Source organism: Notechis scutatus, chromosome 3, assembly GCF_049901735.1.
Source record: "Notechis scutatus isolate UNSWTSFEM ecotype Mainland chromosome 3, rNotScu1.2, whole genome shotgun sequence".
NCBI lineage: Eukaryota > Metazoa > Chordata > Lepidosauria > Squamata > Elapidae > Notechis > Notechis scutatus.
In genome coordinates, this window is record NC_142011.1 from 25,384,488 (window position 1) to 25,400,373 (window position 15,886).

Genomic DNA, 15,886 nt, shown 5'->3' on the forward strand with positions numbered 1-15,886 from the left:
TTTAAAACTTTCCCCAAGGCAAGAGTTCAGATGCAGATTTTGTGTCAAATTGCCATCAAAGACTTCTTGGAATTGGCTGTGTTAAATCTGTCTGCCACATGTGTCTGTGTGTAGGTTGTAAGGCTCACTTTTTGAGTTAACTGCTGCTGAAGCAACTAACAGTTCTCAGCTGTTCTTGGCACAGCTTTCAAGGTATGTAGTCTGGGGAATGTCCTCTTATTAGGAAATATAAGTTTTTTTCTAGGGTTAAAAAAGAATGAGAAGCTGATTTTATTCCCCTGTGTATAAGAATTAGCCTCTGCATTTTCTTAACTCACGTTTTACATGTTTCTTGTTTTACATTTTTGCCTACTGTGATTTCAGTTTATGTAATAGGTTTGTTTAGTGAATTTATTACTGTGAAATCAGAGAGTAAACTGATTTGGAAGTATTCTATTAATTAGTATTGCTTTAGCCGGCGCATGTGAGCATTTCATATCATTCTTGGATAGACAAAGAGAGGGGAATACTTCTTCAAAAGCAGCACCGATAAAGCACTTCTAGACATTTCACAGCTAATTTCAAGCATTTGATTAATTCAAATTAGCCAAACAGTTGTGCTTTATTCTCTTTAAGTGTCTTTAGTATAGTGAAATTCAGGTTTCATTCTTTTGTCTTGTTTTCAATAAAATGAAAAATTAAACATTGTCTGTGATTATTTTAGGTTCATAAAGCAGAGGAAGCAAGAAGGTGTCTCCAAACCGATAGCATTAACCAAATCAAACATTGGCTCAAGAGAAAAAGTGTGCACATCCTAAAATGACTCCTTTGTGCATGCAGTTCTACTTTAGTGGCTTAATCTTCTGGATGATACAGAAATCAAGCTTCTTCATGCTGCCCAATACTACTGACCTTCTTTACCCCTCCAGCAGCCCTGACACCAGACACATTTCTATCCATGGAGTATCAAAGATTCGCAGGAAACGTTACGTTTTTTCCAGAGAAATGAGTGTCCTTTTGGGCTATCACAATCAAGTTCGGGCACAAGTTTCTCCTCCAGCTGCCAACATGGAGTATATGGTAAGTACTTGCTACTTGGGGTTGAAAACAACACATTGACACTGAGAAAACATGAACTGTAAATTGATTGTTTGGTGGACAGCTCCCTTGAGGTGTAGTGGAAAAGTTCTGCCAATTCCCCAAAGCTTTATTTTTTAAGTTGGACAAGCTATTTTAATAACCTAAACAAAATATACCAGTCTATACATGCTCACACACCCGGTTATCTACATTCATTACCAGAAGAGTGTCCTGATACTCTACTGTAGCTTGGATAATTATCGCCCTGCATCATTTAGCAGAACATGATGCCTCTGCTAAAGAACAGTGGATGCAGAATTTTGCCAAAATTCCTCATATACCTTGGTGCAATAGTGCAGTACTTGGTAAAGATGATACTTGGTGAAGTATCATTTCTCAACTTTTATTTGTCGACCTATAATGTAATAAAATTATAACAGCTTCCTTCCCATTGTGAATAAGTTTAACTGTTCCAGTGGAAGCAGTTCCTTATGTTTCTATGTACCTAAATATCGCATGGTTTCTGGCTGGGACAACTTGATCTTTGGAGAAAGAAAAAAGTGGTGTAACTGGTTCATGCAATATACAAACGCTTTGTTTTAATTTAGAGAATTGCACGAAACCCAATTTGTCAAATAGGCTGCATTATCAAAGGGATAGAATCAAGATCACGTGAAGTGTTAATATCATTTTATAATGCCTTGATAAGACCACACTTGGAATATTGCATCCAGTTTTCGTCACCACAATGTAAAAAAGATGTGGAGACTCTAGAAAGAATGCAGAGAAGAGTGACAAAGATGACTAGGGGACTGAAAGCTAAAGCATATAAAGAATGGTTGCTGGAATTAGGCATGTCTAGTTTAATGAAAAGAAGGATTAGGGGTGACATGATAGCTGTGTTCCAATATCTCAGGAGTTGCCACAAAGCAGTGGGAGTCAATTTTCCAAAGAACATGAAGGCACGACAAGAAGCAATGGATGGAAACTAATCAAGGAGAGAAGCAACTTAAAAATTTCCTGACAGTTAAAACAATTAATCAGTGGAACAACTTGCCTCCAGAAATTGTGAATTCTCCAATACTGGAAGTTTTAAAGAAAAGATTGGACAACCATTTGTCTGAAATGGTATAGGGTTTCCTGCCTGAGCAGGGGGATGGACTAGAACAGGGGTCCCCAACCACCGGTCCGCGGACCGGGACCGGTCCGCGGAACAACTCCTACCGGTCCGCGGCTTGCTGGGCGCCGCCATCTTTTTCATGAAAAAGTGCTTCCGGTGAGCTTTTCCGGTAGAAAGCTCACCGGAAGCACGTTTCATCAAAAAGATGGCGGCGCCAGCGCTCGGTGAGCTTTTCCGGGTAGAAAGCTCACCGGAAGCACGTTTTCATCAAAAAGATGGCGGCGCCAGCGCTTCGGTGAGCTTTTCCGGGTGAAAGCCATTTCTACCGGAAAAGCTCACCGAGCGCGCCATATCTTTGATGATAAACGGCTTCCAGTGAGGTCACCGGAAGCACTTTTTCATCAAAAAAAGATGGCGGCGCCCAGCTGATGCCGGTACCGGGCCGCGGCGCCCAGCTGATGCCGGTACCGGGCCGCGGCGTCAAAAAGGTTGGGGATCACTGGACTAGAAGACCTCCAATGACCCTTCTAACTTCTATTCTATTCCATCCCATCCCACCCCAAATATGAGCACTCCATCAGCATACTTAAGGTGGTTTTTTTAAAGTTATGTTTGTGTAAAAATGTTGTGTTACATAAGTAGTTAAGTAGCAAGGGAAATTTCTGAAGATACATGAGCTGTATATCATCTTTTTCAGTAATCATTTGGGAGTTATGTTTTTGAAAAATTCTTACCTTAGAGAAACCTTATAAGTATTTTTGAAACTTTTAAGTAATATGGCAAAGCAATGATTATTCAGTTTAATGTTTTAAAATCAAATTTGAAAGTACACGTCCTATTTTTTGTTTGAGTATGCTTTAATATCTGGCACTGGATTCATAGATTCCATATTTATGAGTCTGGAAGTAGTGATGAGGAATAGCTGTAAAATGAGCTGGAGGTAGAATAACAGGTGTTCTTACAAAAGGGCCACATTAATTTAAAGGCGTATGCATGATGCTCAGGTAATATTGGGGACAATAATTGCATATTTTGGTGACCTCTAATATGGTACGATAGCCTTGGTGCTAGGGAGGAAAAAGAAGGAAAGGTCCTTTTCTCTCAAACATAAAGTCTGCTTGCATTAAGAAAGTATGCTAAATAGATGTCCAGGCATACTCAATTTTAGCTAGATGATTTAAAATCCATTAAAATTATATTTAATTTTCTGCCCTCAGCCTGAAATGAAGCAATTGAAATTGAATTATATTACTTACTATAGCTGATGCTTCAGAATAAGAGATAGGCAACCTACTACCAGCAATTCTCAGCATAATATTCAAAATGTCTCTGTAAGCAAGCAATCCAAATCCAAATCTCTTGTCATCCAGGTAGGTAGGTAGCCGGTAGGTAGGTAGGTAAGCAGGCAGGCAGGATCCTATGAATCCTTCTAATAGTGGTACTCTCTATCCCACATAGTTCTAACTTATCAAGAAGAAAGCTGTGATCTACTTTGTCAAATGCCTTAATGAAGTCCAAGCATTTCCCTGATTCACTAATTTATCAAGGTTCTTCAGAAATAAATCTTTATTGTTGAGAGCCTTTGTATATATCAATGTTTTCCAGAAGTTAGTTAGTTAGTTAGTTAGTTAGTTCTGGGTCAGCCAACTGCAAATAGTGGCCAAGTTATACCCAAAGAAATATAGACTCCAAAAGAGAAGAAAAAATCTTACTCATACTAACATTGCCTTCCAGGCCATATTTAATTTATATTTCCCATATTTCCTTTGTCCTGCAGCATGCATGAAGTCTAAAGTAGGGTGATGAATCATCTACATTATAATCAACTGCCTGTTGTATGTTGCTTTTTTATTATTCTTATTTTTCCTCATTTCTCATGGAAGGTATGGGATGAGAGGTTAGCCAGATCTGCAGAAGCATGGGCAAAACGGTGCCTATGGGAACATGGACCTCCCCAACTGATGACATTTATTGGGCAAAACCTTGCCATACACTCTGGCAGGTAAGGAGTGTCTTTCAGCAATGCGTTGATGTTTTGTGATGTCAAATGGAGCCAGTTTTTTTTACAGAATTCCAGAGAAGTTGCTTCATTAAAAAAAAATCAGATGAACAAGGTAATCCACGTCTATTCAGTCCTATGTAAATTTAGCAAATAAATCAATTATGGTGTTCTGACTATGCATTTCTTTATGATCTCAGTATACATAAAGGTGCTGTGGCTGCATAGAACACACAGTGCAGTCTTTAAGATTTTTTTGTGGGAAGCATAGCTATAGTATTCACACTCCTCTGCACATTTCCAGCTGTTCCTTTTCCTTTCCATGGCATCATAAAAAGCAGTTTGTGAATTCTTCAGTGTTTATATTAAGCAAAGGACTTTTTTTTTATTTTCCCCATCTAAGACAGCAGATGTGGCATATTGCCTTTCCTAATTTTTGGGAGGTGTAGAGGTGGGAGGGGGAGAAGATTTATTTTTTAAAAAAGGAAAGCTTACAAATAAGAAATTGTAAATTATAAATGCCTACAACATTGTAGAAGTGAATCTTAATAAAACTATTTTCTGTTTTAAGTACTTTCTATAAATTCTTTAATGTCTGCTTTGTACTTCTGTAAAAATTTTTTGCTTTTTTTCATCATTTTTCCTTGCCTGTTCCTGGCTGGACTTCTGGACTCTTCTTGTCTTCTTCCAAATCTTTGTTCCAGCTGAGGGAAACCATTGAAGAACTTTTGCCTCATGTCATTCTGAGGGAAAGAAATAAACTCCTCTCTCTTCCCATTTTTCTTAGCTGCAGCCTCTTTTCCTATTATTTTCATTTGCCTCTTTACTTTCACTCCTGGGCTTTGGCTCTTATTATTCAGCCTCTCCTTTGCAAGGCCTCTGACTGCACAGCTGCCCAGAAGCCATCTTGTCTCCCCCCACCCAATTACAACTTCTGTCCAATACTGCTATCCTATCCTATCCTATCCTATCCTATCCTATCCTATCCTATCCTATCCTATCCTATCCTATCTATCTATCTATCTATCTATCTATCTATCTATCTATCTATCTATCTATCTATCTATCTATCTATCTATCTATCTATCTAATTCTTTCCAGTTTATTTGTCTAGTTGTGTTGGAATTGCAGATATTAGTGGTGGATTCTAGAGATACCCATATTTGGTTCTAGAGATACCCATATTTGATCTCTTGGGGGAGAAAAAATGTAGGTGTGGCATCAAACACCATTTTCCCTTGTCAAATGATTTGGATATTGGATTCCTTTGCTTCTCTTATGAAAAGAAATGAATAATTTATGCACTGTGTATGATCCTCTGTAGGTACTATTCAGTGATGGACCTAGTAAAATCTTGGTATTATGAGAAGCAACACTACACATTTCCTTATCCCCATGAATGCAAGCCTAGATGTCCTTCCAAATGTAATGGTTCTGTTTGCAGCCATTATACCCAGGTAAATATTTATTTTCTGTCTACAGCCATTATAGCTACGTAAATATTTATTTTTTTAACTTATGTTTAAATTGTCTATGTCATTTTTCAAAACCAGGTTTTCCAAAAGCAGCTTTAACATACTGACATCAGACTGAAATCACAACAGACCATTAACTAGACATTTCAGAACAATATTGTGCCTAAGGAGTAAAAAATGACATTTAGATTAGTTTATACAGATCCTTATATGCGTGTGCATATATTAACACTTGTAATCATGCAAGCAAAGTTGAACAAATGGATGATTTTCTAATATTAAGAAAAATCCATTTGGTTCAGATTGGTCAAATACTTTTGGGTATTCCACATTACAGAAACATATTTTGTAACCTCAATAAACTGTTCTCACACAGATTTTATTTCCAACAAAGAATTGACAATTCATTCCTCCTTCCATTGATTCATTCATTCACCAGTTGCTCTCTTTTTTAAATAAATGAAGCAGATCCATGGATGCAGTCCATTTCCTGTTGAAACGATTCAATCTCAAAGTGTCCGTCTCCTTTATCCATTAAAGAGATCACAAAAAAATTGGAACATAGGAGATGCACTTTAATCATATGATTATACACCTACAACTTTGAGAGAAAAATGTTTGAACAGGTTGACATTAAAGGGGATGAATAATTATCACAGTCCAGCCAGAAAGAATCATCCATCTGTTTGTAAACACAACTTTAGGCATTTCTGTTTACATCCACGCTAAAATGGTCATTTAGACATCCTTAAGAAAAAATTGGATGTCTATTTGGTTGGATCCTTATTTATTTATTTATTTGGTTTGTCAATTGCTTATAAGATAATAGGTATAAGTAAAAACATAGTTATGAATACATGGATACATATAAGAAAAATAAAAAATAAAAGAAACAATAGGACAGGGACGGTAGGCACATTGATGCACTTATGCACGCCCTCTACATACCTCTTAGGAAAGTGGTGAGATCAATAGTAGACAGTCTAAGGATAAAGTTTTTGGGGTTTGGGGAAGAAACCACAGAGTCAGGTAGAGTATTCCAGACATTGACCACTCTGTTGCTGAAGTTGTATTTCCTGCAATCAAGTTTGGTGCGATTAACCTTGAGTTTGTATCTATTGTTTGCTCTTGTATTGTTGTGGTTGAAGCTGAAGTATTCATTGACAGGTAGGACATTGCAGTGTATGATTTTATATATTATACTTAGATCGGACCGAAGGTGGCATAGTTCTAGATTTTCTAGGTCTAGAATTTCAAGTCTGGTGGCATAAGGTATTCTACAACGAGTAGAGGAGTGGAGAACTCTTCTTGTGAAATATTTCTGGACTTTCTCAACTGTATTAATATCAGATACATAATGTGGGTTCCAGATTGATCAGCTGTATTCGAGTATTGGTCTAGCAAATGTTTTGTATGCTCTAGTTAGCAGTGTGATATTACCAGAGAAAAAGCTACGTAAGATTAGGTAACAACTCTTAACGCCTTTTTGACTATGTAGTTACAGTGGGCTCTAGCACTTAGATCATTAGAGATGAGTACTCCAAGATCCTTGACAGAGTTTGGATCATCAACAAGGTCTTGACTATTCAGCCTGTATTTTATTTTCTGATTTTTTTTTGCCAATATGTAAGACAGAGTATTTATTTGTTGAGATTTGAAATTGCCATTTGTTTGACCATTCTGATACAAAGTCAAGGTCTTTTTGAAGGGTAGCAGTATTGTCTGTGGTGTTGAATAGCTTTACATCATCAGTGAAGAGAACGCAGTTGCTCTTAATATCACAGAGGCCATTTATGTAGAGTATGAAAAGAGTTGGTCCTAGAACACTGCCTTGGGGGACACCACTGTTGACAGGTACAGAATTTGACCGAGTGCTCCCAATTTTGACCATTTGTTGTCTTTTTGTCAGGAATGTTTCTATCCAGTTATGCAGGTGTCCAGAGATACCATAAGGTTTTAGTTTTAGGAGTAGTTTGTCGTGTACCACTGAATCAAAGGCTTTACAGAAGTCTATGTAGATTGCGTCTATTGCTTTGCCCTGATCGAGTTGTGTAGTCCATATGTTTTTGCAGTGTAAGAATTGCAGATTATAGGATAGTTTTTTCTGAAACTAAATTGTTTATTAGAGAGTTGGTTGTTGTCTCTAAGTGAAGGTTGATAGATTGTTTAATAATTGATTCCATGACTTTACAGGTGACGCAGCATAAAGAGATAGGTCTGTAATTTTCAACTAGGCTGGGGTCTCCCTTTTTGAAGATGGGGATGACCGTGGCTTGTGACCATAGTTTTGGCAAGGAGCTGGTCCTGAAAGATTTTTCAAGATTATGCTTAGAGGTTCAGCTATGGCAGCGGGTAGCTTTTTTAAGAAGTAGGAAAATATTCCATCCGGTCCAATAGATAGAGATGGTTTTAGATTGCGTAGTGCTTTTTCAACATTGTCTTCTGTAAAATCGATATGTATTAGATCATTGTAGTTGTCTGTGGTTCGACTAGGAAATACTGGGCATTATCCATTGCTGTTTACAAATACTGAGCCAAAGAATGTGTTAAAGAGGTTGGCTTTAATGGTGTCATCGTTGCAGTCTTTACCATTAGGTCCTTTCAGGGGTGGGATGGACCTTGAGTCTTTTAGTTTGTTATTTACAAAATTGTAGAAAGCACGGGTGGAATTGGTGCATAGAAGGGTATTCCTCTTGTTTAATGTGATAATTGGTGCCTTCAGTCTTTATCTGGTGGCATAAATTTTTGTATCAGCTTTTGAAGTTGGCAACATGACCAGATTTGTTTTTCCGCCAAAGTGATTTCTTTTTGGATTGAAGCTTCCTTATTGTTATGGGTAATCTGTTTTTTCTGGTTTTTGGAGTTGTTATTGGTACATATAGTTTGATGACTCTTTTGACTTCAAGTAAAAATATGTTGTATTGGTCTTCTACAGTATTGCATGCAGTGAATAGAAATTGCCAATCAAGGGAACAGAGATTGTTGTTTATAAGATCATAGTTGCCTTTTTTGAAGTTATAATTGGGGATTCCATCGTTGTTATCCAGGACCCTGGATAAGCTGTGTATCAGGATCTGTCCCTAACCAAAATTGATTTAGGACATTAATACTATTCATTTTATGCTCCTGTTCAAGAACATGGCCAATTTGATGAACATATTCCACAGACAATTCATTTATTCTTATGTCTGGTAGCACAAATTATTCAATCATCTGGCAATCCTGTTTTTACTCTTCCCGTTTCCAGACATTATTTTTCTTTCTCTGTGAACACTTGAACTGTCTCTATTTAAACCTGAGGAAGGCGAAGTGCCTAAAATTCACAGAATGGCCTGAAAACACGCATACAAACTTCTACCTAGGAATATGTAGTATATATGATTCTGAGATAATATTAAATGACCTCAGACTCAAGCTACTCCGTTGCCCAAAGTGGATCAGCAAATATTTCCCCTCCATCTTAAAGCAGAATTAAAATACCCCAACATTAATTAATGTATTAGACCTCCTTTTTCTTAGAGTCCACACAGGAAAAACTTTTATTGTGTAATCTCCCTGTACTGTTTGTGGAATTTTATGCAACACATATTTCATCTTCCACTTGTAGTTTTCTACCATGGCTTTCCACTTTTTTTTGGTAAACAATAGTAATGGAATAGTAATTCATCCATTGCTTTCAGTTTTTCTTACAAAAGAAAAAAAGAAAGAATATTCATAAAATTTCCTCCCCCTCCCCAGTAATAATTCCTTTCTAATGACTAGGATTGTCTTCACAAGTCAATTTTGTACCTCCCCGCCCGAATGGTATTGTTTAAAAAGGGATATGGCTAAGATTGGTAGTCCATTATGTCCATTCACACAAAGTAAAGTGCAGGGTAAAGTTCTTCAAGACACAGAAAGACATTATTCATAAACATATGAGGATCAAGCTGTTAATGATAGCAGTAGCACTTAGACTTATATACTGCTCTATAGTGCTTTACAGCCCTGTCTAAGCGGTTTACAGAGTCAGCATATTGCCCCAACAGTTTGGGTCCTCATTTAACCCACCTTGAAAGGATGGAAGGCTGAGTCAACCTTGAGCCTGGTGGGTTTTGAACTGCCAAATTGTAGGCAGCTGGCTGCAGAAGTAGCTTGCACTAACCACTGCGCCACAGAGACTCAGGAACTGTGACAATTAAAATTGTTGGCAGTCTTCAAGTAGTATTTCCTACTACTTCAAGGGAATTAAGAGTTCATACAGATTTAAATGAAATATTTGTCAACTGTTTTGTAATGTTTGGCTCCAATATTTGGGGGGGGGGGTTGTCAGTCTCTACTATATTCTGATGCTAAACTCCTATGGAGATAAAATTCTATCTGGGGACAGGATTCTATGTTACTATTTAACCCCCCCCCCATCCTGCTCCTCCACCCAATCTTTTAATTAGGCCACAGTATTGGCTTATTGTAGTATTTTATTTGTCTTTTAGCTCCATATATTATTTATTATTTATGATTGTAGGCTGCCCAGAGTTACTCTGATGTAAGATGAGCAGCCAATAAATTTTACAAAAAACAAATAAAAGAAGGTACCAGCAATACTTGACTCATATATGTTTTGAACAGGTCCTTTCTTCCTATTTCTGCTTGTCCAAAAATAGAATGATGTGTTGAAATGTTGCTAAATATCCACCAGATGGTAACCTCACCTTTCCATAATTTTAAGCATGTGTAGCAAGAATACTTCCTCCACACACATTATCAAAGCTTCCTTTTTGGAAACTTTTAGTTATTAGGTCCATCAAAGTTTGGTTAAAGAGATCAATCTTTGCCAGTCTTTTCTTACACCCATTATCCACAGTCAGCATGGTCATTGATTGTAAATTTTGGAAGTTGCTGTGCAACACATCTGGAGAACATCCCCTAGGGGAAGGCTGACCTAGACTATAACCTTTAGCGGATACCATAAAAGGAACATAGGAAAAGTCCAGCTGAGACAGATCAAAGTTCTGTAATGTAGAAACTGTATAGTCCTGTTTTCTAGGCCCTGAGCAGGTAGCCAAATGCTTCTTGAAATCCACTAAGGGAGACATAGATATATAGGAAATACTATATATCAGTTATCACTAAATAGCAGTTTCCTTACTGCTTCCCCATCCCAAAGTTACTGATGGGTATGAATAATATCATGCAGAGCAGAGGTCTCCAAACTGGCTGAGGAATGATGGGAGTTGAAGTCCACAAGTCTTAAAGTTGCCAAGTTTGGAGAACCCTGATCCAGAGCATGTAAAAATTCCATTTATGGCTAATAACCATTGTCGAATAAGCCTTTCACATTATGTAAAAGATAAGCATCCCTTTGTTTTGGATAAATTCTTTTGTTTTTATATCTACCTCTCTCTTACAAAAATGTGTTAATGTCTTTCTAACAGATGGTGTGGGCTTCCAGCAACAGAATTGGCTGTGCTGTCCACACTTGTACCAACATAAATGTGTGGGGCAACACATGGCAACAAGCAGTCTACTTAGTGTGCAATTATGCCATCAAGTAAGTAACCTATTTGAGTGTCATACAAATACATTAGATGGCAACCTTTCAAAATTATGGGGAATTACAGGTATCCTCGTTCAACAATTCAGTTTTAAGTTGAGAAAAGCTAACTTTAAAGAGGACTCATCATTGACAGAGAGCAAGATTTGGTTTAGCATAAGGGTTTAATATGAGGTTATAGAGAGAAGAATGTGGAACACAGAATATAAAAGAACTATTCTTGATGAATTCCATAGTGCCTTCTGAGAACTGATAGATATTCTTAAGGGGAAAATGGTAAGGGAAGGGGCATACACAGAAAGACTACAACACATGTGCAGACTTCTCTGGATCTGGATTTCTGTGTAAAATGTGAGTGCATGAGGAAAGAAACCAACTTGCAATGAATTATTTAGGATTGAAAATGGCCAGAGGGAAAAGGGTTCATCCTTGTAACATCATATACTTTCAGATATATCTCATATTTAAAGATACAGTTTGTGGGAATCTTATAATTTAAGGAGAAATTCATATACTGTAATTTCTTAATTTATCAGAGTATGGCCTCCCAGTACTGCTTAAAAAACTCTGCAGATTACTGTACTACAGAAAATAAACTCTACAAATAATACTCAAAGTAGCCCATAATTTGCCTATTATTCTGGCTCATTGCATCTCTGATTGATGTACTATTCTGGATCTGCCTCTGTTAATCTTGCCTGTATGTCAGTGAAGTTTGTCTTGTTGGCCCTGAGTAAGGTTATTCAGGCCCTGTTCCCAGTTGTGTCCAGTCTGTCTTGCAGCACAAGCCAAAATGACCATGAAAGTCCCAGGAGGATTCCAGGATTAATGACTGGAAGGGAAGAAGCATGTTCATTGTAGGCTAAAATGACCCATCACAGCTGGGTATATCCCAACTACTGACCATATTGGCAATTGCATCATTGGTGAAGCATGCCAGATTGCATCCATGGCAGAAATGGTGTTGAGAGAAAAAGAAAATACGTAAAACTAGAACACTTCAGGATGACTTAAACCAGGGGTGGGTTTCTACCGGTTCTGTCCACCTCTGTAGAACCAGTAGCTCTGAAGAGCAGCAGACATAGAACCGGTTCTATGTCTGCTGATGTTTTTGCCCAACTGCCCACCCGGGCTCTTACCTGATCTTTATTTCCTGATTTTTCAACTTCAGCTGCCTAATGAGGCACAGCTGCAGTTAAAAAAGCAGGAAGAGAGGGCTATTTCAAAGGCTGCATCTCTGCACACAGCATGCTGATGACAATTTACAGGCGCAGCAGCTCCCAACAGTGCAGGGAAGCTCGTAAATCCCGAGGTAGTTAACCCTGTTGTATCCCACCCCTGACTTAAACTGCCCAAATTACATGATAAGGATGAGACAGGGCAGTATGAGGGCATGGCAGAATATAGCATATGCTACAGTGAAGGGGAAATTAAAATATCTCTTCTATAGGAGTGGGGAAAGATGTTTAATTATTCCTAATGCAGAGAGACAGCAGCATCTCTAATTTTTCTGGTTTGTTTTTTGCTTGAATTGCTTTTCTACCAGTCTGTATCAATGGTGAACATGACCAACAATTGATCCTGTTCAATAGGGAGGTGTAGGTATCATGGAGAAGAGTTTCTCTGATAATAAATAATTCCCATACAAATGGCAGGGGGTGAAATAAAGCTTGCTTCCTTCCATTTCCACTTCCACTTCCACTTCCATATCCATATCAATTTCTATTTGTATCTATACCACCCATCTTACTTAGATCATTCTGAATAGTGTACTAGCTCATAAGGGTCTTGTATGGGTCACTTTGGTGTTGTGATTTACTGTTTTCTTCTTGCCAAGAAAACAGTAGGCGTCAGCGTTTAGCGACTGTAGTCTAGACAACAAATTTCCTGACATTTTGCCAGCAACTATATCTTGTATCTTTGTAGGCAATGTAGGCAATGATCTATTTGCTGTTAAACGCTGGTTTCCAATGTAATGTCAGAAAATTTGTTGTCCAGACCATGATCACTAAAACCTGGAGCTCAACACTGCCCAACAGATAACAACCTGAAAGCCTACACCAGTATAAAAGTTGAATTGACTTGAAGGCACCAAGAAGGAAGGAAGGAAGGAAGGAAGGAAGGAAGGAAGGAAGGAAGGAAGGAAGGAAGGAAGGAAGGAAGGAAGGAAGGAAGGAAGGAAGGAAGGAAGGAAGGAAGAAAGAAAGAAAGAAAGAAAGAAAGAAAGAAAGAAAGAAAGAGATAATATGCACTAGGGTAGTATCCAGGACAAGAATATTGATCACACACTTTGCTTTTCTTTGTTTGCAGGGGCAATTGGATAGGAGAAGCACCTTACAAAATGGGAAAACCTTGTTCAGCCTGCCCACCCAGTTATGGAGGCACCTGCAGTAACAACATGTGTTATTTGGGATTCAAATCCAACAGAATTGGTTGGTTCTGAACATAGCATGTGTACTTGTGTTGAAATTATGGAAGGGATACTCACCGATGGAGATGATAGATGATTGGGCCAAATGCAAAACAGATGTCTAATTTTCACTTATAAATTATTTACTTATAAATATGCCTTCATTCCTATAAATTCTACATTTCTTTCTCTAGCCATCCACCCTTCCCCAATCTTCTATACCATAATATAGCTCCAGATATATTTTGACATCCATACACATGCTCAAGAGCCAGCATTTCTCATAATTTTAAGTAGAGAATAAATTCTTAGATTTTGTTCATTCTACATTCTTAATCTGATTTCTTTATCTGTTGTAGGATTATGCCATTGTAAATAACAGAGGGAAGCTAATTTGACAGGCATCAAGTAGCAAATTTTAAACTAACAAGTAAATGTATCTCTAGGCATTCCCTAGAGGCATTTAAAGAATCAACAGGAAAAGAATTTCTGATTTACAACTGAGACCAGTTTAGTGCCTATGCTGTTGGACTGAGGAGATAAAGATTGAAGTCCACGCTCAACCATGGAACACGTTATTTTCATTGTAACCTTTCTTACAGGGATATTCCTATTATGTTAAAATGAGTGGAGTTCTCCTTCTTTATCACTTTGAGCTCCCAGAGGAAAGCTTTGGGATATAAAGGTAACAATAAATAACACCACATTTTAGCCAATACATGTAATATTGATGCAAGGTTTGAATATTGTTGAAGTTAATGTAATCATGTACTACTTCTTCCCCATCAATGTATTTTTACTTTTGTCTGAATCATGCAGTCAAGTTATAATATTTGATTAACTTTCATTCTTATTATAGTCATTTTTTTCTTCTGCTTTTAATAACAATTGAACACACTAATTATTTTTATTCCTCCATTGCTCACAATTACTCTAATTAGTTTGATTTTTTTGATTTTTTAAAAAAAATGTATTTCAAGTGCCATTTCATTCTCTTGCAATAATGTTTCACTTATATGCGATGACAAAAGTCCACCTTTGATTTGCACATAGCAAATGTTTTGCCAAAATGTGTCTCCTAGATTAAATAAAAACATCAAACCGATTATTTTATATATATGCTGAACATATATAAAGAACATAGTTCTCAGTAAAATCATTAATATTTTGGGTGAGTTGTTTAATGGATTACATTAAAACAGTGCATTCACCACACATTGTGTTTATCTCATTCATGTAACACTTATTTTGTCTTATTTGATTTGATTAAGCACTATTGTGTACCAATAAGTTATCATTTCACAGATATTTCCTTACCTAATCAGAGAAACAGAATGACCAAGGTTGGGCAAAAAAGCATGAGATGAGGAGCAACTTTCAACTTCCTGCCAGCTTCCCATTGGTCTTCCTTATGGGGATCTGGCAGGGAACATCAGAAACCTTTCCTTCCTTCCTTCCTTCCTTCCTTCCTTCCTTCCTTCCTTCCTTCCTTCCTTCCTTCCTTCCTTCCTTCCTTCCTTCCTTCCTTCCCTCCCTCCCTCCCTCCCTCCCTCCCTCCCTCCCTTCCAGTGTGGGATCGAACATACCGCTACTAGAAGGATTCACAGTCAGCAGACCAACCACACTTAGCGTGTAGTCCTGAATAGAATTATATAATATCTACATGGAGAGAAGCATGCAGTGGTTCTGTCTTGGCCCCAGTGCTCTTCGCCTTCTTCATAAATGATCTAGATGAGGAGATAGAAGAAGAACTCATCAAATTCGCACATGACATCAAACTAGGGGAAATTTCTAACATTTTGGAAGATAGACTCAAGATTCAGAAGGATCTTGACAGACTGAACATTGGGCCTATCTAACAAGATGCAGTTAAGTGGTGAGAAAAAATAAGGTCCTATATTTAGGCAGTTAACAACAGTTTTGCTTAGCAACATAAATTTTGGGCTCAATTGTGATTATAAGTTGTATATATACATTCAGCAGAAGTTCAACCATCCCATAACAAAAAAATCCTAATATCCCTGTTAAGATCAAAGCTAATATAGACAGGGGAGTTCGGCTTGCAGCTGCTTTGACTGTTACAAATAATTTCTAGGTTTTATGTGATTCTTTTATTATACTTTTATTCAGTATTTTAAGTTTAAATTGGTTATATTGCTCATATATGCCTGTGGATGGATGGGTATGCATGTGTGGGCGTGCACTATGTATATGGTTGCATAATTGAAATGCCACACATACATTTTATAAAAACTCATTGAAAATGGGCCAAAGCAACTAATACAAAGGT

The 15,886-nt window shown here is 37.5% G+C and overlaps 1 protein-coding gene and 1 long non-coding RNA gene across 3 annotated transcripts in view; one reads left to right on the top strand and one right to left on the bottom strand.

Moving 5' to 3' along the window:
- Positions 1-707: 707 nt before the first annotated feature.
- R3HDML (R3H domain containing like) lies at positions 708-13,836 on the top strand. Its single transcript, XM_026664873.2, has 5 exons — positions 708-1,059; positions 4,063-4,181; positions 5,503-5,635; positions 11,068-11,183; positions 13,497-13,836. The coding sequence occupies exons 1-5, from the start codon at positions 799-801 to the stop codon at positions 13,627-13,629; spliced, it is 762 nt and encodes a 253-aa protein (XP_026520658.1). The 5' UTR covers positions 708-798; the 3' UTR covers positions 13,630-13,836.
- Positions 13,837-15,134: 1,298 nt separating this feature from the next.
- The window catches only part of LOC113410348 (uncharacterized), an 81,620-nt gene continuing 80,868 nt past the window's right edge, over positions 15,135-15,886 (bottom strand). For both annotated transcript variants that reach the window (XR_015748453.1, XR_015748454.1), the window contains exon 4: positions 15,135-15,323. This is a non-coding gene — a long non-coding RNA (uncharacterized LOC113410348). The remainder of the gene's footprint in view (positions 15,324-15,886) is intronic.